The 27720-nt window shown below is 50.1% G+C and overlaps 2 protein-coding genes across 4 annotated transcripts; both read right to left on the bottom strand.

The window, feature by feature from the left end:
• Window positions 1-251: 251 nt before the first annotated feature.
• On the bottom strand, window positions 252-21485 carry FBXO39 (F-box protein 39). Of its 2 annotated transcripts, XM_053911922.1 has the most exons (5): window positions 21474-21485; window positions 7767-7771; window positions 2027-3132; window positions 899-1075; window positions 252-591 (listed from the first exon to the last, which is right to left on the bottom strand). In XM_053911922.1, exons 3-5 carry the CDS (start codon window positions 3050-3052, stop codon window positions 463-465), a joined length of 1332 nt encoding a protein of 443 aa, XP_053767897.1. In that variant the 5' UTR covers window positions 3053-3132; window positions 7767-7771; window positions 21474-21485; the 3' UTR covers window positions 252-462. The 2 variants fall into 2 exon arrangements, with proteins under 2 accessions (XP_053767897.1, XP_024420437.1); XM_024564669.2 differs by lacking the exons at window positions 7767-7771; window positions 21474-21485 and having other exon boundaries at window positions 2027-3135.
• Window positions 7136-21403, bottom strand: XAF1 (XIAP associated factor 1). 2 transcript variants are annotated; one of them, XM_024565173.4, is made up of 8 exons: window positions 21294-21403; window positions 19595-19730; window positions 18935-18991; window positions 18212-18407; window positions 16641-16726; window positions 11882-12187; window positions 7767-7839; window positions 7136-7621 (listed from the first exon to the last, which is right to left on the bottom strand). In XM_024565173.4, exons 1-7 carry the CDS (start codon window positions 21323-21325, stop codon window positions 7783-7785), a joined length of 870 nt encoding a protein of 289 aa, XP_024420941.2. In that variant the 5' UTR covers window positions 21326-21403; the 3' UTR covers window positions 7136-7621; window positions 7767-7782. The 2 variants fall into 2 exon arrangements, with proteins under 2 accessions (XP_024420941.2, XP_053767898.1); XM_053911923.2 differs by lacking the exons at window positions 19595-19730; window positions 21294-21403 and adding an exon at window positions 19283-19393.
• Window positions 21486-27720: the final 6235 nt, after the last annotated feature.

Here is a 27720-nt window from a genome sequence, read left to right as displayed (position 1 = left end):
TCTGAGATCAGACTCGGCCAAGGTCAGTGTCAGGAGGCTCTGACCTGAGGGCCGGCCAGGACGGAAAGCATTTCTGAACTGAAAACACGATCCCATTTGCTCCCTGGCTCGTCACACTTTCTCAGGTGCACAGGTTAGCGGGAGTCAGGGTAGGAAACTGCTTGGAGAAGCTGTTTTGAGCTTTTAGCTCTGTGGCTGAGTGAGGGCGTCAAAATCAAAATCAAACGACAAAATGAGAAATTACCCCTGGATAGTTGATAAATATAGCACTTTAAAGTCACCTGGGGCCTTCCCCTCCCCAGCAGTCCCAGCCTTTGCTGGGGTGTTCATGTTGGTGTGGACCTGGCAAAAGGAGAGAGAGAGAGAAGAGGGGTGGGGGAGGGGATGCCCAAGTGTCCTTCTGTGCGAACCAGGTTTTCAACTTCAAAGTGCTCCTTACTTTCTTCCTCTGGAGAGTGCTCACTACATCATGGGGTAGGCGATGACAAAATAGTTAAGCTCTGAATCGATCAGCTTTCTGTACTTCCGGTAAATTTCCCGCAGTGTCCTGTCCTCTTCATTTGTCTCGTATCTGTTCGTGTAAATTCTCACCTGTGCCAACAGAGCAACACATCCGTGCACACACCATGACTGCGTCATTTAGGCCCTGGAAACAATCCGAGCCAGGCCCACGCACCACGGTTGGCCGAGTCGGGAAAAGCCCAGACCCAGCCACTGAGGCAGAATCCAGACTCCCTTTGGTGAAACTGTCCATTTCCGACGGACACACTCAGGCAATACAATTGCCCCCAGTCCTGCCTCATCTCTGACTTCCGTCCCAGCGCTGCAACAGCATGGCTGGACACCTGAGGCGTGGGGTCTGGTGTCCCTTCTGTCCCCCGCCCCAGGGGGCTCTTACCTTGAGAGTGCGCAGGGCACACTGCCCTTCTTCCTGACTCTTCAGGATCCGCTCCACAAACTTCACATCAAGGAAAGCCCAGATTTTGAAGTAAAACAACTTTCTGCAGGACAAGATGAGGAGGTGCAGCTCCTTGTCGAGCGACTCGTGGTTGTTGTTGAACTCAAAAGTTAATTTCTGGAAAAGCACCAAAGGGGAAAACATACATGGGCAAAGATGCCGGGACTGGCTGGATCGTTCTGGAACATTTCCACCACCTGCCTTTGGGCCTGAGAGCCGTCGTGGTTCGAGGCCTTTAGATAAGATGCCCTGGACAGGTAGGTCACAGAAGGGATTGGAGATGAAGGCGGGCTCATCCACATTGGCAAAACTTGGAGTTTGGAGGCAATGCATTTAGAGTCCAGACCAACCAAGGTCCTGGTCCCGGGTGACTGTGGGCAGGCCACCAAACCCCACGTTCTTCTGTAGCACAAAGAATAATAATGCTGCCTGCCTGCCCACTAGAGGGCCATGCGAGTACCAGGGGAGCTGTTAGCACTCCGCAGTAGTCCCTGCCTGATAGGTATGAATCCCTACTGATAGGTATTCATTGATACCTATCAGCGTCAATCGTCACAACCTTCTGTGAGTGAGGTCCTTAGGAGGGGCAGAATCATCCTGATTTTATAAATGGGGCACTGCCAGGTTATGGAACAGCCCACACTACTAAGCCCCTCAGTGACTTGGCTCTCAAATCTGGCTTTTGGTCTGGTTTGAAGTCACACGGTTTCCTGCCTGTTGTGACCCTGTGGGAAGGTAGGAAGGGGCTTGCAGACCTGCCACTCATCTGTAGATACACCTTCTTGATCAGGCCTCGCATCTCTGAGCCGGGGATACAGGAGCTTTCCTTGGTTGAGTCAACCAGAAAATTCCTTGTGTTGCACGTGCAGGAAGTGAGCGGCCTGTTTTATTGTCTGCTGTGGTTTTATGGGGCCGGGGAGGCCTAGTTTGGTCAGAATCTCTATTTAAGGTTGAGTGTGTGTGTGTGAGCCCGGCCAAGGGTGGGCAGCAGTGGCCTTTCCTCTGGGGAAACCAGGAAGCTGGTGCAGCCCCTCCTTGAAAGACTCCCCACCCTCAGCTTACACCTACCTGAAGAGTGTGCCGGAAGGTGGGCAAGAGGTCCAGCAGGGTGGGCCGCATGGACCAGTCCGGGTCACTGAAATAGCAGCTTCTCAGACTGATGCTCCTGACCGGGATCTCCTGCAAGAGGATCCGGGCCAAGCGCTCGTACTTCATGACGCGCTCAAAGAAGAAGTTCACCTTCAGGTTGGTGGCGTGCCTGGCCAGTTTGGCCCAGGACATGCCCCAGATGACCTGCCCGTGGGGGTCATGAATGTGGCATTTGATGTTTATGGTCCAGAGGGTATTGGCATTGTTCTCACACAAGTTCTCGAGCAGCTCGTCGGAGATGCAGTTGTAGTTCAAGGTAAGGGACACCAGGTTGCGGAACGTGGCCATGGTCTTGTTGAACTGGGGGCTGCTGTAGACAGCGAGGTGGTGGCTGAAGAAGTCCTCAATGTTGAGCTCCGACGCCATACTCTCATTCCTTAAGTAGCTCAGGGAGTTGAGAACGTGGCAGCCTTGCTCCACGGTCAGCCTGGTGCCTTTCAGGTTGAGATAGTCCAGGTGTTTGCCCATCTTCTTTAAGAAGAAGCTCAGACTTTTGATGAACGAGCTCCTGATGCTGTTCCTCCAGACCAGGCGGTCCAGCTCCAGGTGCTGAATGGAAAGGGATTTCAGGCGGTTGTTACTCTTGCCCAGACTCGAAAGAAGGCCTCGCATGGTGACCTGGAACTTCTTGGTCAAGACAGCGTTGTAAGGATTCAGGAATTTGATCTCCAGGTGCTCCAGATAACGACCAAATTTCTTAACATACCAAAGAGCTGACTCAAATTCAGACGCGTGTACCCTGGACGGTCTCCCGCTGAACGTGATGGTCCTGTATCGCCAGAGGTCAGCCGAATACATCATCTGGTTCCACTTTCTGCAGACAAGGGCCGCCCTGGACCTGTCCCTGTCTCCCAGCCACCAGAAAACACGCTGTAGGCACACATCGGGCAGAGCGGCCCAGCAGCTCTGGCCTTGGGGCTGCATCAGTTGGCTTTCTTCGTCCATCAAGGAACCAGGATGTCCAGTGCAGCTGTGTGAGAGGCGGGGCTTCCAAAAGGGAGGAAAGAAAAGCAATCACTCGTTTTCTGTGGGGAGTAAAAAGGAAGAGCCATTACCTGCCAAACAGAAATTAAACCCAATTGAACGAATTCGCACTGTGGACCGGCATGCACTAGGCCCTGTGCTGATGCAGCTGGTGAAATAATAAATTCACCATACAGGCCACACCTGCAAAGAGTCACAGTCCTTTAGGGGTCTATCAGGGCTGCAGACCACCACTCGATGATGACAGGGTGGGAGAAGTGAAAAGTTCAGGCATGTTCATGGTGCAGGTAGCACAAACAGGGGGTGATTAAGCCTGTCTGGGTAAGGAGGCAGTAGAGAGGGCTGCTCAGAGGAGGTACTGAGCTGTGTTTTGCAGGGTGAGTAGGATTCGCAAGGCAGACTGGGGTGGCCTAGTGGTAGTGGTGGGAGAACTGACGTTTTCCGGGCAGAGGGAACAATACGTGTAAAGCCACAGAACTGTGAATGCGCACGATGTGTTCACATGCAGGGAACTACAAACTGTATGGAGCTTCACTTGTACAGGGAGGGGAGCGATCGACCTGGAGCCAGAGCCGTGGGAGGTGCTGGATGAAGGGGCTCTGAACGATGTGATACAGGCTGCGTCCCAGTGGCCAGGGGGTCCCATTGTCCTCTTTCCCCAAGACTTTGGAACCCTGACATGGCCCCCTTTCCGGATGAGAATCACTGTGTTGAGCTACGTTCCTGATGTCTGTGTTGATATTCAACAGGTGTAGCAGCAGAACAAGGGTGGAGAACCTCCACTGAGGTCACAGGAGACCAGGGAAGGTCAAAGGGTCACTTGTCCAGAAGTGATGTGGTCAGAGTTGAGGTTTAGGAAGGACCCTCGGGGAGTGGAACAAGGATGGCTTAGAGGAGGGTTCAGGTTCGAACCTGGGACTAGGGCGGCGCCATAGTGGAGATGGGGTGGGTTTTGAGTTCTTCGGTGGACGCGATGTGGTAACTGGGGAATGCAGAAGTGGGCAGGACAGGAAGTCTCTGACTCGGCTGTAGGATGGCAGGTGGTGCCCCAGCCAGGCTGGGGAGCCCCAGGGGAGAGCTGGGCTAAGGCCCGCCTGAAACATCTCGGGAGCTCTCAGACGTTTTACAGCCCTATGCTGAAATCTTCACGACGTTTTGCTTTCAATGTTCCTCCTGCCTGAAAACAGCCCTCGCTTTCCTTAACTCTCCGAAATCCTGTATTCTTCAAGCTTTAAGCCCTGCTACTCCACAAAACTTTGTTGGTTATTGCACCAAGTGGCCCACGACAATGGAGAGTGGCTAATAAAAACTCAGAGCTGACAGAGATCTGATCATTGATTTCGTTACAGAGGGAAACTGAGACTCAGAGAGGTGAAGGGGCTTGCCTGAGGTCACACAGCGAGTTAGTAATGGCACAGATCGGAGGCTGGGCTTTCTGACTCTATGTCCTATACTTTTTTCCTACTGCCACAAATGGTAAGCCTCAGGTGCTGAAGGACAAATTAATTGTATTTCTCAATTTAGGAGAGACATTTGTCTGCCCAAGACCCCTCTTTGGCTTTCCTTTTTAGCCGTATCCCACTCCACTGGCCCCCACTGGAGGCAACTTTACCAATGTGTTTGACACGCATCTTTTTGTTTGCATGTGTGGTCGCCAAACGTATATTTAATGTTTGTAAGCATTGTTCATATCACTCTGTGTGCACCTCACCCACTACGTCGCCATCGGAACAGAAGCCATCCATGGCAGTGTCCGTCCGTCTTCTGCCCACGCGCCCACCAGCACCGCAGTGGCAACGAGCACCTGTGGAGGACCCGATTTGGGGTCTTCTCCTGTGCCTTTGTCCTTGGTACCCACCATCGCCTACGGAACAATTGGGGTCCTGCCCCCGAGGGCCCTCCCGTGTCCGGATCCAGACAGACTTCCGCATGGGAGCTGACAGCAATTTGCCCCCATCCAGGGCAACGGGCTCCAGTGTGTTCCCGGAGTCGCTGCCTCTGTGCTCAGCCTGCCCGCTCTCTTTCCCCTCTCGCCACCGTCCATCCCTCAGCGTGATCTGTGCCCAAGCCTTCCTCTCCCACGGGACCCACTCGGTCCTTGCGACTAGGGGCAGACTCATTCTTGTTTTTTGAGTAGGTGCTTGAACATGTAACAAATGAAGGAACAGGGCTGTCCCTTCCATCACGTATAGACTGCCCGCGGCTAGGAGCCTCCACAGCACTTAGCCCAGAGTAAGGCGCCTAGAAGGTGCTCAAGGGAAGCTAAACCCAGTTCAAAGGCTGTATGAAACCCTTTGCCCCAGCAAAGTCACTTGTTGGAAGAATTACCAGGCACTTTGGAGGAACATGTGTGCTGGGCTGGGGAAGGTGTTGCCAGTGGTCCAAAAGTCATGTGTGATTGCCGGGACCACGCTCCCCTCCCCTAAGACTCCGCACCAGTGGGGGGCAGTGTAGCTTCCTGGGTTGGATCCTGGTTCTGTCGGTTGCTATGTGTGGCCTTAGGCAAACTGATTTCCTTGTGCCCCAGTCTCCACTGCGCGAGCAGCAGTCATAACAATCCTTTTCTCCTAGTGTTGAAAGGATTAAATAAGCTGATATTCAGAAAACACCAGAACCGTGCCTGGCACAAGGTGAATGCTGTACCAGTGTAAGTTGGCACCCAGGGACTTGGACGACATCCCTGTATGCAAGGTGTGAACACGCCCATTTTACAAATGGGGAAACAGAGGTGCTAGAAGGGTCAGAAAGGCTCCCAGTGCGATGGAGCAGTAAGTGGGGAGGTGGGATTAGAACCTGCCCTAAGAACTCTCAAACCTAGGCTGGCTCCACCTTACCACAGAGCTGCACACCCAGAAAGGAAACCTAAGGATGTCCGATCACCCCTGGAGAGAGGGGACGGGGAAGCTTCCAGGAGGAGGCCGCTGAGAAGGGTAGCCCGCCTCTCCCCGCGCGAGCCTGGAGTGTCCCGTTATCCCCACCGTCACCGGCCCACCTTTTACCGGCTCACCGAGCGGGCTGCGCCCCGCTGGGGCTGCAGGAACCGCGCACACGCCTGCCTGGTCGCCAGATGCCAACTCGGCGACTTCCCGGGCCGCACCCTGACCTCGCGGACGCTAAATGCCTAGTTGAGGGCCGCCTTTGTGACGCGCGGTGCCCGCGGGGCTCTGCTGGTCGCTGCCGGACGCAGCGGCCCAGACTTGCAGTTGCCGGGTCAGGGGCGCCTGCGCGTAGAAAGTTAGACGGTCCAGGAGCAGAAGGCCAGAGAAGGCACCAGGCTGGGGGCGCTGGTGATGATGGGCGTGTCCCCGCCTTTCCCTCCTCTGGCAAGAAATAGGTTCTGCCCCGAACTTGGAGCTCAGTCTGCCCACTTTCCCGGCCCGACCCAGCCTCTGGGTCCCGAGAGTACCCAGCTTAGGCATCATTTTTTCAGAATCCATCGCCGCGTTCCCTTGGCTCTTGACCTCATGGTTTCGCTTTCCTCAAATAGGCCCCCAAAGGAAAGTCTGAAGCAAACCTGACCCACCTAACGTGACAAAGTTTGAGAACTGCCCCACCTTTCCAGGTGGGGGAGGGTAAGGAGCGTCCAACCCACCCACTTTCATTGGCCCTTCCCTTCCAGGTAGGGGCTGGTGCTCTAGCAGGTCACCGCAAAGGCCCGGCAGAAATGTAGGGGTATAATGTCTGCCGGTTGCATCTCTAGGCTTCTCCCAACTACTTTCCCCACCAGCAGCCTTCAAAGGCACTCCACTCCTTTGGGCTTCACCAGTGAGCCAGGAGGCGCCATGGGAGCCTGGGGTAATGTTTAATAGACGCCTGTCATCATCGGAGGTGTGGACGGACCGATTAGACAACACCCACATCAGGGACTCTCAGGCAGCCTTGGCCTACCACCCGGCCTCCCTTCTCTCTCTTCCTCCCTTTCTTCCTTTCTGGCCTGCCCCTCCCCTGTGCACTGCCCGGCCCTGACGCCCTGGACGCCGCCACCCCGCGCCCTGCAAAACCAGTGCGGAGTCGAAAGAAAGGTGACCAGGAAGCTTTGAGGGAGTGTGTTTTTATTCTTCAGGAAATATATCTCTCTATATATCTGTATCTATATCTATATCCACCTATCTATCTTTATATATATATATATATATATAAAATCTCAAAACCCAACAGTAAATGGTCCATTTAGAAAATGGGCAGAAGACGTGAATAGACATCTCAGATGGCAAACAAGCAAATGAAAAGATGGTCAACATCGTTAGACGTTAGGGAAGTGCAATTGAAAACAACAGTAAGATACGCCCGCATACCTGTTAGAATAGCTAAAATTAGAGAAAATGATGATGACAACACCAACTGCTGCCCAGGGAGGAGTGTGGGGAAGCGCGAGCTCCCATACATGGCTGGTGGGGATGTAAGAGGGACACAGGTCCCCCGGGGTGTCCAGGCTGGGGGGCCCTGATGCATGATCATAATTCTCAGGCAGAAGAGCTGGAGGCTTTTTTTCTCCTGGTTTATCTGTAGCGATTAAGCAGACCAACGTCTCTGTTCAAAAGGAGGAAAGTGGTTAAAATCTAAACATTTTCTTCCATAGGAAAAACCCAAGGCATAAAACCCACCTCCTTTCACAAGTAAAGGCTACCACACAAAGTTAGCGGGGAGACCAGTAAACCTTCCAAATCTGTAGTACCTGTTCTTCTCCAAATCTAGCTGAAGTTTTCCACTTGTTTTCCTTCCAATGAAGCTAACCACCAGCATTTCTCCTAAAGAAAAGGATATAAAAAATTTGATGTGTTTAACGTGGGGAGTGTTACTTCCAGGGGGATCTGGATACGGCCAGCCCTGGTTCTCGGAGCACGAGCCCTGACCTACAGGTGGCAGAGAAAAGGCATGGAACCCAGTGACCCAGGAGGGGCCTGTGGGTGGCTTGGGACAATGTTTACTTGAGGCCTGTCATCATCAGTGAGGTAGATGGACAGATCAGAGAATGACTGCACCACTGACTCTTAGTCATTTTTTTAAAAAAGAGCCACATTATTGACTCAGAGGGAGGGAAGTCTTTGGGTGTTGCTACATCATAATATTAAGATGCAAGGAAATATATGTAATTGGATTCTAAATGTGTATGTTTGTAAGTGGTTATATAATAGGGTTGCCAGATAAAATGCAGAATGTCCATTTAAATGTCAATTTCAGAGAAACAAAGAACTTTTTTAGTATGACCCATGCTGTTACTTTGTAATTATTTTTGTCCCAAGTAATATATTTGTATTTGCTAAATTCGGCAACCTTATTATATAAGGATGAAGGAAAGTATGGAAAGAAATAAACTGCAAGAGAATACAATGTCAACATAATGAAGGCCGTATAGGACAAACACGTAGCTAACATACTCAACCAGGGAAAACGAAGGGTGTTTCCCTAAGGTCGGGAGCAAGACAGGGATGTCCACTTTCACCTCTTATTCAACACAGTACTGAAGTCCTAGCCATAGAAATCAGACAAGAAGAAATAAAAGGCATCTAAATTAAAAAAGGAGAAGTAAAATTGTCATTATTTGCGGATGACAGGAACTGTTTATAGAGAACCATAAGGATTCTCGCAAGAAACTACTATAACTGATAAATGAATTCAGTAAAGCAGCAAGATACAAAATAAATATCCAAAATAAATAAATGGATAAATACCCATTATACACCAATAATGAACTATCAGAAAAGGGAAGCTAAGAAAATAATCCCATTTACAATTGCATCAAAAAATAAAAAAATAAAATACCTAGGAATAAATTTAACCAAGGAGATAAGAAGACTTATACTCATAAAATTATAAGACACTGAAGGAGGAAATTAAAGAAGATACAAATACATGAAAACATATACCAAGATCATGGATAGGAGGAATTAATACCATTGAAATATCCACATGACCCAAAGCAATCTATAGCTTCAACACAATTCTGTCAAAATACCAATGGTGGTTTTCACAGAACTAGGATAAATAATCCAAATTTATATGGAACCACAAAAGACCCTGAATAGCCATAGTAGTCTTGAGAAAGAAGAACAAAGTTGAAGGAATCATGCTACCTGATATCAAAGTATACTATAAGCCCATGGTAATCAAAATAGCACAGCACTGGCATAAAAACAGACACATGAATCAATGGGAGAAAACAGAGAGCCCAGAAATGAACCCACTCCTATATGGCCAACTAATCCACGACAAGGAGACAAGAACATGCAAGGGGCAAAGACAGTCTATTCCTAACTAATACTGGGAAAATTAGGTACATGCAGACAGAGAGAGAGAGAGAGGAAATAATCCACCTTCTTACGCCACATAAAAAACCCCCCTCAAACTCAAAATGAATTAAATACTTGAATGTAAATGTAAGACTTGAAACCACGAAACTCCTAGAAGAAAACATAGGCAATAAAATCTTTGACATTTCTCTTAGCAATATTTTTTGTGTTATATCTCCTTGGGCAAAGAAAATAAAAGAAAGAAATAAACCAATGAGACTACAAAAAACTAAAAAGATTTTGTGCAGCAAAGGAAACCAGCAACGAAACAAAAAGACAATTTACCAAATGGGAGAAGATATTGGCCCATGATACATCTGATAAGGGGTTAGTATCCAAAATTTATAAAGAACTCAGAACTCAATACCAACCCTCACTCCCCCCCAAAAACACAATCCAATAAAAAAAACAAAAATGGGCAGAGGACCTGAATAAACCCTTCTCCAAAGAGGACATACAGATGGCCAATAGACATATGAAAAGATGCTCAATCTCACTAATCATCAGGGAAATGCAAACTAAAACCACAATGAGATACCACCTTACACCTGTCAGAATGGTTATCACCAATAAATCAACAAATAACGTGTGTTGGCGAGGGTGCAGCGAAAATGGAACCCTTGTGCCCTGTTGGTGGGGATGCAGATTGGTGCAGCCACTATGGAAAACAGTGTGGGGATTCCTGGAAAAATTAAAAGTGGAACTGCCTTATGACCCAGCCATTCTACTTTTGGGTATGTTATTCAAAGCAACCCAAAACACTAACCCAAAAGAATATATGCACCGCTATGTTCATTGCGGCGTTATTTGCGAGAGCCGAGATGTGGTAGCAACCCCAGTGCCCATCAACAGAGGAGTGGATGAAAACATGGCGGTGCATTTCTGCAATGGCTATCAAAAAAGGAGGGGATCTTACCATCTGCAACAGCATGGATGGATCCAGAGGGTACTACACTAAGCGAAATAAGTCAGATAAAGACAAATACCACATGATTTTACTTACACGTGGAATCTAAAGAGGAAAATAATGAAGAGACAAAATAGAAACAGACCCATGGATACAGAGACCAGACTGTATTCGGGGAGGGGCGAGGGGCTTGGGGGACTGGGTCCAGAGGTGAAGGGATTAAGAAGCTCAAGTTAGTAGTCACAAAATAGTTACAGGAGTGCAATGACAGCACAGAGAATACAGGATATAGCCAGTTATACTGCAATAACTACGTCCAGTGCTGGAAGGACACTTGAAACATTGGGGAGGCCACTGTGTAAAGTACATGTCTAACCGCTGTGCCAGACACCGAAAAGTAACCAATGGTATTGAATGTAAGCTATAATGCAAAAATAAGAAACAGAGAGAGAATATGGCACTAAAAACATTCTCAGCAAGCATGAAATTCACCCATCTTTGTAAGATTATGTGCTTATGTGCACATATAGATGCTTAAAGAAATTAGAAGATAAAGATTTAGGTCTAATTTTTTCATAAGGAGTGCATGGTATTAAGTGAAAAAGGCGAATGGTGGTGTAATAAGTATAGGAAGGTAGGATATGGGGAAAGAAATAACTCACACCCCGAATAGGTTTGTTCAGGTGTGAGTGAGCAAAGGTAAAGCTTGGAAAGGATACCCCACAGGCTGCTGATGCTGGTAACTCAGGGCAGGGGACTTGGGCACGGGGGGTGGGAGTGGGGAGGATTAGCTTTGCCTGTGTATTTCTTTGTATGGTATTATCTCAGGTATTTTGAAAAACAACAAGTGATGAAAGTTTTATTTTATTTTATTTTTCTTTAAGTGAAGCATCCAGTCTGGAGCATAAGAGCGCCAGCTTTGGAACTATGTACACGTGGACCCCGGGCTGAATTCTGCCATTATCTAATTGTGTGACCCCGGGGAAGCTGCTGGAACTTTCTGTCCAGTTTCCTTATTTGTAAAACAGGGATAAAAATATCTGCCTATTATGGATAATGAAGATCAGCTGTCTGTAAAGAACTTTGCGTTGTAACTGGCACATAATGGAAACCAATAGACAATAATCTAGGATGTAAAACTCAGGGTATTGATGCTGCGAATCCTCATCTGCTGGAGGAAAACCTCACTCTGCTGGAAGCAAGATACCAATAGACTTAGGATCTTGAGCAAGGCTCTCGTCTCCAGGCCTCCATCGCCTTACTTACACCAGGAAAGAGCTAGAGTGCTCTTGGCTTCCCTCGTTCACTCAATTGTCTGAAGCATCTGCTGTAGTCAGCCCCTGGGCCAGGAACTGGAGACACAGAAATGAAAGAGGCGGCCCTGCCTTCACAGGCGGCCCAGTGTCTGGGAGAGCATGCACATAGACCAGGTGGGAAGTGCCGGGAAGGGTGGACCTGGTGGCCACACAGAGGAGGAGATAGGGAAGGGCTGTTCCAGTGGCAATGCCTGCAAACACCCTGCAGGTTCTGGATTTCTCTAAGCCCTGTCCAGATGGCTCGCGGCCAGGTAAGGAAGGAACCGCAGCTGGGTACCTGATGTTGGGTTAGGGTCGGCAGGGGAAGTAGGATGTCGCACCGCGGACATCTTCTCAGAACGTCATACGCTGCCTCATCTTCTGCAGGAGACGTGATCCGGGGCTTTGTGTCACGTGGTGCTTGCTTTGTTGAATTTTCAGAAAGAAGAGGAAATCTGTTTGTATTTTTTGTCTTTGGACGGACATCTCTTTCTGCTGTGGAAGTCTGATCTTCCGCAGCCTGACTTGGGAGCGACGGAGGAGAAACTGTTGACTCTCCAGTTGGCAGACGTTTTGCAGACTCTGAGACTGTGCGACATTTATCCTGCAATGGTGAGTAACACGTCAAATTTAAAAATGACTTCAGCTTTAACGGTTGGACAATACAATAGACTAGATAACCCAAGAAGCAGCACCGCCCCCCCCCCAACCCTCCATGAGCACTTAGAAATGCTGGTAGAATAGGACACACATTTGTTTAGGCAGATAGCTGGCTCTGTGAGAAAGCAAGCAAACTCCGTGTTCCAGGAATGAAGACCTGACCTGTCAGGCACACGAGCTGGCGCATTGGGAGATGTGGGGTCAGCCTTGTAACTCTGAGCTTGGGTAGAATGGGAACAAGGTGGGACAAAGTCCTTCTGGCAGAATTTGCATGTGACACGAGAGGAGAGGACGAGAGTGACCGTGTCTCAAATCCCTGTATTGTTTGTTAGGAGGCTAGAAAATACGAGTAGTTTTAGACTTTAAGTCAGGTATTCATAACTATAGAAATGATAGAAGTAGAATGCAAAGTTGCCAAATCAGTAGAAAAGAGGAAATAAAATGAGAAAATTTGCTCCACCCAGTAGAAGGCGAGGGAAGAAAAAGAAAGCAGCAGCAGTAGCAGCAGCAAGGAAGGAGCCATGGAGGCCCAGAACAGGTGGTAGAAAATAATTGTTTTAATATTGTTGAGAATGTTAAAGGCATTGCAGTTAAGTAAGAAAACGGCTGTTTTTCAGATGTATATTAAAGGATGGTGGGTGAAATGACAAGCTATCTTGCATTTGCTTTTAAAATACTTTTGAAAAAAAGAAAAGATAAAAAGGATAGATGAAGCAGTGTTTAAAACTTTTGATTATTGATACATCTGGGTGATGAATATATAGGGGTTATTATATTCTCTTCCTACTTTTGTATTTGGAAACTTTTGTCACACCATTAAAACATTAGAATGATGGATTCTATAGCCATCTAAGTTATCATTTGCAGATGTATCAAGTCTAAAAAGTTAGCCTCCCATGCTTTATTTCTCAAGAAACTTTTAAAGGACACGCTCTACCCAAGAAGAAGCAAACCTAGAAAGAAAAAGATCGGAACCTAAAATCTGGGGAACAGACTCAAACAGTGGACACGGTGGAAGGAATTCCCAGAATGACAGCTACTCGTCAGCCCCGGGAGCCACAGGCCCCCATAATCAAATAAATAGAGTACTTGACCTGTTTAATTGTATCGAGGGGGCAGTTTCAGACCTGGTAGAAAGTTCTAGGGATGACTGAGTGATAGGTAACTAGAAAGCAGAGCAACGGAAAAACTGAAGCAGTGAGTAACTCCAGAGAAAACAAAAAACTGTAGAAGAAAGCAAATGCGATTATAGTCTCTGTGGCCTTGTCATTTATAACACTTATACGGTCACAATATCATTGATTATTAATTTAACCAGAATGGCTGATATCAATAAATTGGGAGGACAGAGAGAAAAAATTTGGAGGTATGTATAGGATAGGTGGTGTAATAAAGTGAAATCCATATTCTTAAGTCCTTGTGAGTTAATAGACTATATCTTAAAAAAACCCACAAAGACAGAATAGCGGCACGAGATGGTGCATTAGAAATATGGAGCTGAAAGCCAGAAGGAACAGTGAAAGAGTTAGAAGGCAGAGTGTCTGTGACTCGGCGACAGTGAGCATGAAGGGAGCAGTGGAGCTAGTATTTCAACTGGGACGGTAGGAGACAACTAACACGGGCTATAGTAATGAAGTGCATTAGATAATATGTAAGAAATTGATAAATGCTATGCAAAAGAAAACAGTAGAGAAAGGTAAGGGGCGTGGTAAATGTGGGAGCGGGAGGGGTCACCACTTTAAACAGGTTGTTTATAAACCTGGGTGAAGCTGCAGAGTAGGCAGTAATGTATCAGTCTGGAGTCTGGGAGAAAAGTCTGGAAGGAGGGGTAGATTTGGGAGTGTCTTCCCACATAAGGCATTTTTTTAAATCATAGGATTGGATGAAATTATCGAGGCAGTGACTGCTGACAGTGACTGAACTCTCAGGCCCCTCCGCCGAAGAGGCCGGGGAGCAGGAGGAGGAGAGTGCGCTGTGCTGGAAGCCAAGAAAGAGGCGAACTGAAGTGAGCGAAGAAGAGGAAGCGATGAACTCCGGTCCCTCATAAACCGAGGGCTGAGGACTGACCGTGGGATTTAGCCATGGGAAGGAAGGTCACTGATTTTGCCAAGAGCAGGGTTTTTTGTGGCGGGGGGCAGGGGCATGGGGGTACAAAATCCAGGTTATAGTGGGTATAAGTAAGGATGGGCCAGGAGAAAGGGAGGCGGTGGCTACAGACAACGGCTCAAAGGTTTTGCTGCAAAGGGGAACAGAGAAAGGGGATGGCGGCTGACAGGAAATGAGATCAAGAGAAGGATTTTTTTTTTGTTTTTCAATTTTTGGGTCGTAGTAATATAAACCAAGAAACCATAAAACCACCTGGTGTAAATGATTTCAGTCTCTGGTTTGCAAATTAAAGGTAAAAGAGGGAGAGAATGCTTTCCATGCAAGGCCAGAGACGGCACCATCGATACAAATATTTGTCAATAGTACCCCTTTAAAAACCTCTCAGAGCGAATATCAGAACACGCTGGAGGGAAGGTTTGAGACTCTGTCGCGGCCTTCTGCGACAGGTGCATCACATCTCACCTCTCCCCCACGCGGGAGCGAGGGGACAGTCACTGGAGCAGTGGAACAATGGCCTTGTGTAGGCAAGAGGGGTGGGATGTAGTGCCCCAGCAGCGTTGGAGGGGAACGGAGAAGGTCCCTCTGTGGCCCGCGGGTGGGAAGGCCGAGAGTGTGCGTGAGGATGCTGGTCTGGAGGTACACGGGGTGGTGAGTGGTCATGGACGTTTTCCACTCATGAAGAGGTAGACAAATCGTATCCCCATTTTCCTCTCAGGGAAACTACACAGCCAGTAAGTGGCAGAGCAGCCCTAACATTCAGAGTTTCTGACCACAAGTGCAGTTCCAGGTTTGGTGAGCGAGTGTGCGGGTGTCCTAGGCTGCCCGGTCTGGACACTTTGAAGGGGAGTGATCAGCTTCACTCTTGTTTTGGCACTCACCAAGCATCTCCTGAGTCACACAAACGACATGGAATATTTCTGTCAAGGACTAAGCATCAGTATTCAGGAAAACCACTGCACAAGAGATTTCAATGTGCTGCTAAGGCTGAGGATCACTTGGCTGAGACAGTGCTTCTTGAAGTTGAAATGCTAGTGATCTTGTGAAACAGCAAGTTCTGATCTATCATTTCTAGGGCTAGGGGGAGGGCCTGAGACTCTGCATTTCTAACAAGCTCCCAGGTGATGCCGATGCTGCTGGTCCACGGACCCCACTTCAGCGAGCAAGCAGCTGAAAGATGGAAATGACCCAAATGTCTATCAACAGACAAATGGATAAACAAAGTGTGGTGTGGCCACAAAGGCCGTAAAAGGATGAAGTATGACACATGCTGCAACACGGATGCACCTTGAAAACATATGCTAAGAGAAATCACATAACACGATATCACATAATATGATACGACTCCCTTTACATGAACTGTCCAGAACAGGCAGATCCATAGAGACAGAAAGCGGTTCAGCAGTTCCCGGGGACTGTGGATGGGAAGGGGCGGGGAGTCACTGCTTAATGGGAGCAGTGCTTCTTTCCGGGGTGGTGAAAATGTCCCGGAACCAGACAGAGGTGATGGTTGCGCAACATTGTGAATGTACTAAATGGCACTAATGATACATTTTATGTTATGTGTATCTTACCGCAATAAGCAAAAAGATCAAGATCACCCTAGAGTTTCTTTAATTCTGACATTCATAGTTCTCTGAGCTGAAGGGTTAAGAAAGGATATGCTCTCTGCTTAAGGAGAAAGAGATGAGGTTCTTGGGGTGAAGCCTTACTAAGTTTCCCCAGAGCAAATACGCTCCATCCTGTAAAAAAGGGAAGTGGCTCGGCACAGCTAATGCTTGAAAAGGTGCTTAGAGCTGTGGAGGAAAGAGTCTGTGAGTGTTCCCGGGCAAAATCAATCAATCAATCAATCACATCATTACACCTCTACAGAGTCCCCCTTTGGTCCCCAGCCCTGGCATCAGCTTCCTTGTGGGGAGAGGGAGGAAGTTGTTCACTTTTGTGGAGGAGCTCAGTCTCATAAACGAGACTCCCACGGGGGACAGAAAGTTATAAGGCAGGTCCTCGTGAGGCAGGCGGTGTCCAGGCCCTGGAGGCTGGAGATGTTCAAGGTGAGCAGGGAGAACTGAACTGGTCAGGGGGCTTTTTGAGAGCTGGCATGGAAGGGGATCAATGATCTGTGATAAATTAGCCTAAAGCAATTCACAATATCCCCTTTTGAGCAAGGCAAAAGTAAAGATGAGACCCTTTGATATCACACGTAAATTTGGACCCAGAAGCTACCTTTCGGACTACACTTTTTAGAATACAGACAAGGTATGAGCACCGTTAGACGACGACTAATCGCTACTCACCAGATGGCGTAAACACTTGTTTCCTGGGATCATTTGCTTATAGTCACGACGGGAGATACTGTTTCCAGGAGCTGAAATTCTCTTCCCTGAATAAACACAGACACAACACCATAAATGATTGCCCTTGACAATGGCGAGCCCAGCTGTCCCACAACTGCCTACACGGCCTGTAGTCACAGGTATGAACTGTCCCGGGCCTGCCTGCCCGTCCTGCACTGCCAGTGTCTGGGCCACACAGGCTACCTCGGCCAAATTAGCCACATCGCTCCTTTGTGACCGCGGAGGCTCACCCACGCACGTGGCCCTGCCATTGTCCTGGAGCCGTCGTCCTGGAGTCTAAGGAGACGGAGGGAGCTGGCACCACAGGCGCTGGTTCTGAGCTCTGGGGTCAGACTGTTATTGCACATGTCTGTGCGAGTCCAGCCAAGTGGTGTGAAGGAAATACACGCGAATCTCAAGAATCTGAAGCATTCCAGATTTGCCAATTTTCTTTTAAAATTTTATTTATTAGAGAGAGAGATCAAATTGTTTTTCCACTCATTAATGAGTTCATTGCTTGATTCTTGTATGTACCCTGACTGGGGATCAAACCCACAACCTCGGTGTATCGGCTCGACATTCTAACCAACTGAGCTATTCAGCCAGCCGGCTGTCCTTTGTCAGTTTTCACCTTGAGTAGATTGTTTACCAGGAGAGATTTACTATACAAGGGATTTTAGGCTCACACCACATGTTACCATGTTACTAAAACAACCAGTGAAATCAACGTTAGGCCTGTCACACTGATGGCTCGTGTCCTCTGTTGACACACCTCATAAAGAGGTGACTGGGTCCAGAGAACGTGAAGTGGTACTGGGAGCCACCACGTAGGCCCAGAGGTCAGGAGCTACAGCTGATTTCCTCTGTCCACTGCCGCTGGTGGAGGAAGCTCTGGGTTTGGTGTCGGGAAACTTGGGTGTCCAGCTCTATTTCTGCCTCTGGCAGCGGCTGCCTCATTCTGGGCATGGGTTTGTCATCTGTGAGAGGAGGCAGGTGGATCTCTGCAGGCCAGGATCGTGCCAGCGGAGTTCCAAGGAAGCCTCCGGTTTTTCAGGGCCCCATTGCCTCCGCAGCCATCTGTGTGGCTCCCAGGCCCCCACCACCTGCCTCTGGGGCTCCCTGGGCCAGTCATTTGAAGCGCACAGCAGACACACGAGGAGGCCACTCCAGTGCACGGTCCACAGCAGGGGTGTCAAACTCATTTTCACCAGGGGCCACCTCAGCCTCACGGTTCCCTTTAAAGGGCCGAAATAATTTTAGGACCGTATAAATGTAACTACTCCTTAACTGTTAAGGAGCTGAAATTACATTCGGCCCTTTGAAGGCAACCGCCAGGCTGATGTGGCCCCCAGTGAAAATGAGTCTGACACCCCTGGTCTAGAACTAGAGTAGCCAGATGAATTTGAGACTTACACATCTGTCACACACACAGGTGGTCTCTCCTGTTGAATGCCTACATTTTTTGCATCCCATCCAGGAGAGGCTCCCTGTCCTCCAAGCTTCTCCTTTCTCCCCCAGCCCGCACTGCTCACCTCGCTGGGGCTGGGCCTGCTGCTTCCCGCATGCATCTTTGTGCTGGGCCAGCCCTCGGACCACAACGAACTGGCCACAGTCCAGGCAGAGCTCGGTCCGGCTGCCACAGTGGTGCTCGTGGATCTCCAGGTTGCTGAGGCACACGGCTACCCTGCAGAACTTACACTCGGTGGGGCGCTCCTGGCATTCCGTGGTCTGTGGGGAGGCGGGCAGGACTGGCATGGTCACTGGCCTGCAGTGACTGGACTGCAGCCCACTTGGGGACATGAGCTTATTTCCCTAGGGGATGAAGGCCAATAAGAAAACAGGTGGGAAGGGCCAGAGTGGGACTCTCTTCAGGGAGTGTGGGCTCGCCTAGGCTCATGGACACGGCAAGCCCTTTTGTCCCCATTTATTGATTTCAGAGAGGGGAAGGGAGGGAGAAAGAGAGGGAAAGAAACATCGATGTGAGAGAGAAACATTGGTCAGTTGCCTCATGTACACACCCCGACCAGGGTTTGAACCCGCAGCCCTGGCATGTGCCCTGAATATGAACTGAACCCGCAACCGTTCTGTTTGTGGGATGATGCCCATCAACTTAACTAGTTGCCCGTTGTTGCCAAGGCCTACTCGGGTGAGGAGAGAGGTCAGGTGAAAGTGTTTATTATGGGCCCCTCCCTACCCTCCCTCTCCTCCCAGGTTGGCCACTTGGTGGTAAAGGAGGAATCACACTTGCTTCTCACCTCGTGAAACTCCAGCAAGTGCTTCTGCATGCTCTGCTGGCACATCGCACACCCGACCTGAGCGGAGACAGAGGAACGCTGGCTCCACCAGCACCTGCTGCCTTCCCCCACGTCTGCCCTGGCTTCACTGCCCTGGCTGCAGGTTTGGGTCTGTGAGCACTTAGGCCCAGGATCAGGTGTGGTTACCTCAGCCCCCCTGTGGCACCAGCCCTGGGCGCAAGAAGCATTTGGGGGACCTGTGGAGTTGAAGAGGATGCCTAAGCTTGAGCTTCTCCAGAAAGACAGTTGAGGGGCCCCAGGGGGGATTGACATGAAAGAGCAGGAAAGAAAAGTCAGCCTTGGACTGACCTTGGCCATGACTGCTTTCTAGAGTTTCCTTTCCTGCTTCCCCTCTTCACAAAAAAGAACATTCAGCCTTTCCTGAAACAGGGAGCCCTTGCCTCGGCCACACCCATAAGCCTGTAGGGAAAGGGCCGAGGATGGGAAAATCAGGGGTAGACTCAATTTAGTATGAGAAAGACAATCACTCTGTCCTCTTTGAAGAGGGGGCTGGCACATGCCGGGCTGGATGACTAGCCCAGCTGCTGCAGCCAGGACCCAGGACTGCGCCCCAGTGCCCCGCACTCCCCGCTTTGCCCGCCCCTCCTTCGGCCGCCTCACCTGCTGATGCCCAGTCTCACAGTGCTCCTCCATCTTCGCCTGTGGGACGGGCTCTTTGCACTCCGGGCAGAGGACCAGGGACAGCAGGCAGTGAGCCTCGTGGAGAGTCAAGTGGGCAGAGGCCACGCTTCTCTTGCTGTGAGGTCAAGGGGGAGGAAACTCAGGCTCGGTTCATGGTCTAAAGCACGGAGCCCTACTTTACACCCAGGGCTGCTGGGTTAAGAAATGTTGAGGCCTCAAGCCCTTAAAATACGATGATGAGGCCACTTGTCCCTGTTGGTCCCCAAGCAGAACAACGCTAAATCATAGAATGAGTGTAGGAATGCTCGCTCTACCAAGCTCTTAATGCTACCCAGGGCTAGTGAGGGTGAGTGAAAGGAGCAGGAGGGATAAACTACAAAGGGGCCCCAGGAAAGTTATGGGGGTGATGGGTAGGTTCGTTTTCTAGACCGGGACAATGGTTTCACGGGTATATAAACACGTCAAACACACCAAACGGTACACTTTAAAAATATACCGTAAATGCAGCATATGTCAATTATACCTCAGTAAAGCTATTCCAAAAAAATGAAATAACAAATATTAAATTCTTTCAAAGCTTTTGTCTTGTTTTCAAGTGTTCCCCTGCCTAGCCCACAGCCGGCTGAGAGTCCCGGCGGGCACTCCCATACTTGCCGCAGAGGGCCACGCCGACATTCAGAATCCCCACGACTTGGGGGTGAGAGACCACCCACTGACCCCCTGCCCCCAGGCTTCCCAGTGCAAAACAGACCCACAGAGAGACCCCCGAGTCCTTTCTTAGGGACCCCAAAGAACACAAACTTCTGAGTCTCCCAGTTCCTGGGCATGGTGTTTCTTAAGACTCCTTATTATCAAGAAATGCCTCCTTCCCTTCAACCAGCCCTTGCTGTGGTAGCACGGGAGGAGGGGGACCCAGTGCCTGTGTCCCTAAAGGCCCAGGTCCCTGGCACGGGGAGGTGACCAGGGAGGAGCCAGAGCCCTGCTCCTGTGGTATGATTCTGCGCAGCCCAGGCAGATGGCTCAGAGGCTGCCTCGCTCTCCCTCTGTTTTTGCCCCGCTGCCTGGCCTGGCCTTTCCCCCTCTGCTCTCCCTGCTCTGTCACCTCAGCTCTTTCTCCTGCATTGGTTCAGACACCCAAGAGCCAGAGGGGTCTGGCTGGAGCAAAGCTCTCCAGTTCCCTCCTGGTTCCTGCCACAGGTAGTCAGCTTCTGCTGACAGTGAGGTCCTTCAGTGGGCCAGAGGCCCCTGAGTTAGAGGTGTGGTCTTGGCCCCCACTCTGTCTCCTTTCCCCCCACTCTGCAGCTCCTTCTCAAGGAAGGTGGGGTGGGGAGGTTTGTCTTGGACTGGTGTGCAGACCACATGATCAGAACCCCAAATTAGGACTATGAGTAGCCCAGCAGGGACAATTAGCCTGGCTCTTTGGCTTTAGAACTGTCCCGGAGAGTCTAGACTATCTCAAGAGGAGGAGCGGGAGCGTGGTTGAGTGAGGTAAGGTTATGCTGACCACTTTTCATCATCACATTGTCCCAGAGATCCCCAGGGTCTAAGCCTTCCTTCCCGAGGAGCCGCAGCGCCCAGCTGCCCCCTCCCTGGTATTTTTTATGCCTGGACCGTCTTTTCCTCTGTCTGCCCTCTCACCGGGCAGCCTCAGGTCGCCCCTAGAGAAGCAACTCCTTACCAGTTCCTGCACACCTGGACGGCTCCTTCCATGTCCTCGTCTCTGGAGTCTTCCTGTTGAGTTTAGTTTCTTGCAGAAACAAAACTGAAAGTGTTCCAGCAGCCCTGCCCACAGCTCCAGGCAGGGACGGGGTTTTCAGAATTCTCAGCCAAGGGCTGTCCCACGGTTCCTGCGGCTGACCCGCCCACGCAGGGAGCCCCTCTGTGGCGTGGCCAGCCCAGCCAGCCCCTGCTGCCTCCCTCGGCCCGTGTGGTCACGCCGCTACTGTCACAGGCTGTGACCACAGCCCCGAGGGTGGGAGCCCCAGGCCGGGCTTCCCCTGGGGTCACAGCCCCTCTCATCCCCCAGGTTGGCTTCACTGTGTGGGTCCCCCCATGCCCTTCCACAGTGACTGTCCCCTCTGCTGCTCCTGTCACTGGCCCTCCCTCTGCAGGAGAGTGAGCGCCCAGTGCTGAACTTGAAGGCGGCTGCTTGAGAGCAGCCCCTGGACCCCTGTGCCCTGCACCCTGTGCCGGGGCCCAGGTGGTGACAGCTCTGAGGACAGGGTCCCAGAGGGGTTGGGAACTCAGGGCGCTGTGTGTCAAGATGCAGCTTGGTGACTTAGGACAACAGCCTGTCTCCCTGAGTCCCTTTCCTTACTTGTGAATAATTACAGCAAACACGGCTCTCACTCTGACGAGGTGACAGCAAGTCGTCATCCCTGTCTTCACACTAAGGGACCGAAGCACTTGGGTGGGTGATGCCGCTTGGGCATCGCACAGTCAGTAGGCAGCAGAATGAGGCCTGGGCCCAGGCGGAGCGGCCCTAGGCTTCTCTCTCCCGGGAGGCCGCAGTTTGGATCCTGATAGTGCCGTTAACTGACAGCGTGTCACCTCAGCCTTTGGGCTTTTGTTTCTGCATTTGTGGGGCTCAGGTGGGTATCTGGTGGGGACGATGGTTTCATGGAGGCCAGGTGCTCCAAAAAACTGTGTGCAAAATTGCTTCAACGTGGGTCTGTGCCTGTTCCCGAGGAAGAGCCGGCCTGTTTAGCAGACACTCCAAAGGAGCCCACGACCCAGACAGTTACAAACGACTGGACTCGTTGACTCACAGGTCTGAGAGCAAAAGAGGTCAAGGTCTGTTAAGAGCAATAACACATGCCCCCAGCTAGACAAGCGTCCCTGAATCTGGTGAATAGAGAACGCTTGTTCGGCGTCCCTGTGTTCTGTTCACTGGGAGAAAAAAGTGCAGCTAGCTCGATAACTGAAAATGATAAAACCGTGTATCTAATTGCTCGGGGAGTTGAAAAATTTACAAACAATTGCAGCTTCATTAGAAACGTTATAAACTTCAGGTTGGAACTTTTAGAAAGGGTTTAACGTGTATTTGTTTCCCAGAATTTTATTCATAAAATGTCAAGCTCATCTTTAATTATTTTCAACATTCATTTTTATTGTTTATAAGCACAATTAAGAGGTTAATGTGTAACCCTCGCTGGCTCGGTGGATTGAGTGCCATCCTGTGAACCAAAGGGTTACTGGTTTGATTCCCAGTCAGGGCACATGCCTGGGTATGGCCTGGGTCAAGATTTTATTTGTTTTTAGAGAAGGGAAGGGAAGGAGAAAGAGAAGGAGAGAAACATCAGTGTGTGGTTGATTCTCATGTGCCCCCTACTGGGGACTTGGCCCACAACCCAGGCTTGTGCCCTGATTGGGAATTGAACCAGCAAAGCTTTGGTTAGCAGGTCAGCACTTAACCCACTGAGCCACACCAGCCAGGGCTAAATAAATAAAATCTTAAAAAAAATCAATCAATCAATCAGTTTCTTGAGACCTAGCCACATAATTAAAAAAAAAGATGTTAATGTGCAATTAGAGAATTTCATTTGTGGGATTGCCTGTTTGTCTAAGCATTTTCATTTATTTTAACTTTAGCAAGTACACTGTGTACATAACTTTACCACAGCTGATAAATCCGTATCAGCTTTTCACTAACACACAAAGCTGTCCCTCCTGGTGTTTGGAATGTCGGAAATCAATAAGAAATCTCTAAGGTAAGGGTGGGTGATGCTAAAAGTGCTTAGCATGGGGCCTGGCCATTATCAGGTCTCTGGGTGCTGGGGGTGGGAAGACAGCAGCTTCCAAACTCACCCACAAATTGGAATTGCTTGGGGAGCTTCCAGAAAAACCACTGATGTCTGCCTAACCCCAGAGAGCGTGATTTCACTGGTCCAGCTTGTGGCTGGGACTGGAGCTTTGGAAAGGACCCAGGCGAGTCTAACATGCAGAGGAGGTGGGAGCCACTGTGTAGGGGGAAAGGCTGGTTCTGAGTTCCAGGCCGACACTGAGACTCAAGCCTCGGCCCTCGGCCCTCAGTCCTCGGCTTTCCCACCTGAAGAATAAGAGAATCGGGCAGATGAGCTTCACTGAAGGTTCCAGAAGTGGAGATGTGCAGTGTGGGGACAGACGCTTGGTGCTCACGGAAGAAAGACTGGGCCTGGGCTGCTGCACAAGGGGATCAGCAGGTAGGAGTCCCAGGACAGCCTGCACTTCCTCCTCACCACTGCCCTGTCCCTGGATGAACTGGTAAAGGACGAAGGGACCTGGCTCCAGGAGTGAGGCTGGGAGGGTCTAGGATTCGCTGAGCACCCAGCTCTCCTATCCTCCTGTGGGTGAGCTCACAAGAAAGCCCACCCAAGCCAAGGTACATCCGGGCCAGCCCAGGGCAGCACCCAGCATGCGGGAACAGGGTGTGGAAGCTGCTTGCGTGCCCTCCCCCCACTCCATCTGTTCAGTAGACCCACTCTGGTGTGCATCCGCCCCACCCCCCGCCCTGGGGTCCTCAGAACTCGCCCAGACCCCAGACGCAGCTGTGCTAACAGCAGGATTCCAAACTACGTGGTGAGCAGCGTGGTACAAGCAGGCGGAGGGGATTCTTGTGAGTCTACAGAGCAGGAGGGAGCAGCTTTCCTGAGGAGGATAACAGGATTAAGGAAAAGGCCCGGACAAGGCCTCCAGCCACCTGCCAGACCGTAAAATTCATTCAGGTGCTGAATGAAAGAGAGTGTGCGGTAATAATAATAATCAGGTGATAGGAGGTAAGAGTGAATGAATGCTGAAATGTTTTCGGTGTTCCAGGCGTTCTACTAATCATTTTACAGGCGTTATTATTTTAATCTGCCCGACAGCTCTGGTATAAGAACTGTTAGCCCCATTTCGCAGCTATTCTATAGGGTCCCTCTGCCTGGGCCCAGGCCTCATTCTGCTGCCTTCATTTCTATGCAGGCACAGAGAGGTTCAGCACTTTGCTCCAGGTCACACAGCAAATGTCAGAGCTGGGATTCAAACCAGGGTGCTGTGACTCAGGGGTCTATGTACCTAAGCCAGACACCACCCACCGCTTTGACAGCTGGTGGTGGGGGAGACTGGGTTAGCCCCCTGATTCCTTCCTCATCCTCGGATCAGTGAGGCAAATCCCTTAATCCTTCGACTTTCGACCTTCTTCCCACTCCTGTCTGCCTCTAGGCAGTCTTGTAAATATCAGCAATAATGAAAAAAACTGAGCTTTCACACACTTTGTCCCCACCTGAGATGCCCCCCAATGGAGGGGGTGGGTAGAGACGTAGAAGGGTGGCAGGGTGAGACATCCGGGAGGACAGGAATCATTGGCGGAGGCCATGCGGGCGGGACTGGAAATGACCAGGAGTTTTTTCATCTACCTCTTAACTTTCTTCCACGATGTTTCCTCTCTCCAGACTGTCCCACCCTGCATGACCCCTGCCCTGACATACATGTCACCCACCCTGCACAACCCCTGCCCTGACATACATGTCACCCACCCTGCATGACCCCTGCCCTGACGTACATGTCACTCACCCTGCACAACCCCTGCCCTGACATACATGTCACCGGTTCTTCAGAGTCAACTCCGATGGTATCGCTGACACAAGACCTACGTCCTCTGTCTCTGGTTATGGGTAGTTGCTGGTCTGTGTTGCCCCAACTCACCCCCCAGCAGCCATGGGTGTAGGTGACCTGAGATCCACCACCTTCCGCCGCAGGCTCTGTGCCTAGCGGGCAGGGGGCGCTGTGCTGGGCTGTGCAGCGGAGGTCCCTCAGAGGCCGGCTGGCACGGAGGGAGGTGAGGGGCATGTGTCTGAGGTAAGTAGAGCAGAAATCAGCAAGGTCCTCCCGCCCTGCCCCGCCCCACCCAGAGCCCGAGGGTGCTCAGAGCAGCCACGACGACCCTTCTCTTCTGAATTTTAAAGATAATGTAATTTTATAACTAATGCAGGATTATGCTGTCTTTTAAAAAATGAGAATACTACAGATAAAGTGAAATTTCCGAGCCATCGCTGTTTTTAACTGGAGCGTGCAACCAGGCACACGCTGGCTGGCACGAAAGCCTGTCCCCATTCCCACCATCATCTGAATCCCCCCGCTGTGGGCTGACATGATTTCGCCATTCTGCTACCCGTTTCTGGCGGGTCGCCAGCCCTTCCCCAAACCCAATCCCATAAAAAGCTAGATGAGAAATGCTCTGTTGTGAGCTTAGAATTCCTCTCCAGGACACTGTGGCTACCGGCTTGGCAGCTGTCAGGAGTTTCTGACGGCTCCTTTGTGCCAGGCCTGTGGGCCAGGGGCGGGGGGAGCAGAGCCAGGCCCTCCGACTGATTTGACGGGCCTGCCCAATACTACCTTCTGCCCGGAGGAGCGAAAGCGGAAGCCGAAGCTCTGCACTGGACCAGGAGGAAAGAGTAATAATGTACACCTCGATGCATTGTTTTGAGGATAAAACGAGAAATCGTATGTCAGAACTGTACAAGGTCATGGAAGGTGGGAGAGAATGTTAAAAGGTTATTTCAATAGCTGACTTGGAAAAGCGATTTAGTGAGGCTTTCTTCTTTCAAGGGATCATTAAACTAAAGAAAATGATGTAATGACAGAGGCATTTCACTTCCCAGACAAAAATTACACGGTGGAATTGTGCCCGCTTCTGTCGGGCGGCCGTGCCTGTAGAAGGATCCCGTGGTCGGAGTGGGCCTGAGTCCCGGGAGCGGTGATCACAGAGACTGCAGTCTCCCCAAGCACATGTTTGGGTGGGAGTTTGTTTTTCAGACCACATGCGTTGCACCAAATGACTGGTCTCTGGATGCAGTTGCAGCCCAGGGGTATCTGCGATTGTGTTCGGGGCAGACTCTGGGCCTGGCTGGGTGGCAAAGTCAGGGGACGCCCTGCTGGCTCTTGCTTAGTTGGCACGCAAAGGGAGGAACTGTGTCATTAAACGTGGGCAAGCAGCGGCAGCTCCGTGGCTTCTGTCTGCATTTGTGGTCCCGAGTACTTTTCCCTTCCCTTCTCTGCCAGAGGTCTGTTCCCACACATTCCCAGTTCTTTTTCCCGGTTAAAGCCCCACCCTACCCACTCCTCCAACCCATTCCCGCCCGACCAGCGGTCACACTCTCCTCTTTGTCCCCCAAAGAGACATTTCAGGGACAGTGCTCAGGGGCCTTATCTTTTTCTCAGGCGATTTGTTCAGATCTCAGTTGTGGTACAGCCCCCTTAGTTGCTGCTAACTCTCGAGGGACAGGGGACACATGACCATGTACATCAAACCTTTTGTTGTCACTTTTTTGGCGGGTAAAAGAGGAAAACTTCAGACCCCGAGCATCCTTTTATGATCAGAAATGGAAGTGAACTTACCACGCGTAAGTCGCGGTGATGAGCAGCCGCTCAGACCTCATTTTAGAGAATAATTAGAATAATTTAGAATATAAGCAGAAACTTACATTCGCGTCTTGAATTAAAGCATCCTTTTGTGTCTCTGAAGGTTTCTGTCTACCTTGTTCTTGACTCACGTGGCCTTTCTTTCACTGGTGTGCTGGAGCTCTCTTAAAATGGCTTGTCTGGCTCTGAGATACTAACACAGCCATCTCTTCCAGATTTGCCATTCATGCGGTCTTGTGGGTTAATTCAAACCGGCCTTGGTGGGAGTATCTAGACCACAGAAACTGGCAAACACTACAAATCAGAGTGATCTTCCCCAAACCCCAGAGAGCTGGCAGTCAAACCTTTAGCTGCTCATCACTGCTTGTCCAGCTGAGTGACGCGGCAGGAGCTCCACGCAGGCGGCCAGGGGTCCGTCAGGGGAAATCACTGAGAAGCAAACAGAAGAAGTAAAATAAAACTTTATTATTTCTTAATGTATATCATGGAAATGTAAATATTCGTTTAAAGGAAAGGTTACAGTCATTGGCTTTTTCATTGCCATCTTAACTTATGTCTTCCCAAAAAATCAAAGAAAAAATATTAATATATTTGAGCCAATATATCAGTATTGGTTAGGAAAAAAATAAGGTACCATGTCAAGTCAACAGGGTGTTATTTTACAAAGTGGAGGGCATGACCTGGGTTGAATTATTCCCTTGTCTGCGTTTGTTATTATAAGATAT

Source organism: Desmodus rotundus, chromosome 9 (genome assembly GCF_022682495.2).
Source record: "Desmodus rotundus isolate HL8 chromosome 9, HLdesRot8A.1, whole genome shotgun sequence".
NCBI classification, from domain to species: Eukaryota; Metazoa; Chordata; class Mammalia; order Chiroptera; family Phyllostomidae; genus Desmodus; species Desmodus rotundus.
Note: the sequence above shows the minus strand (reverse complement) of the source record. Positions and strands in the feature narration are given on the sequence as shown.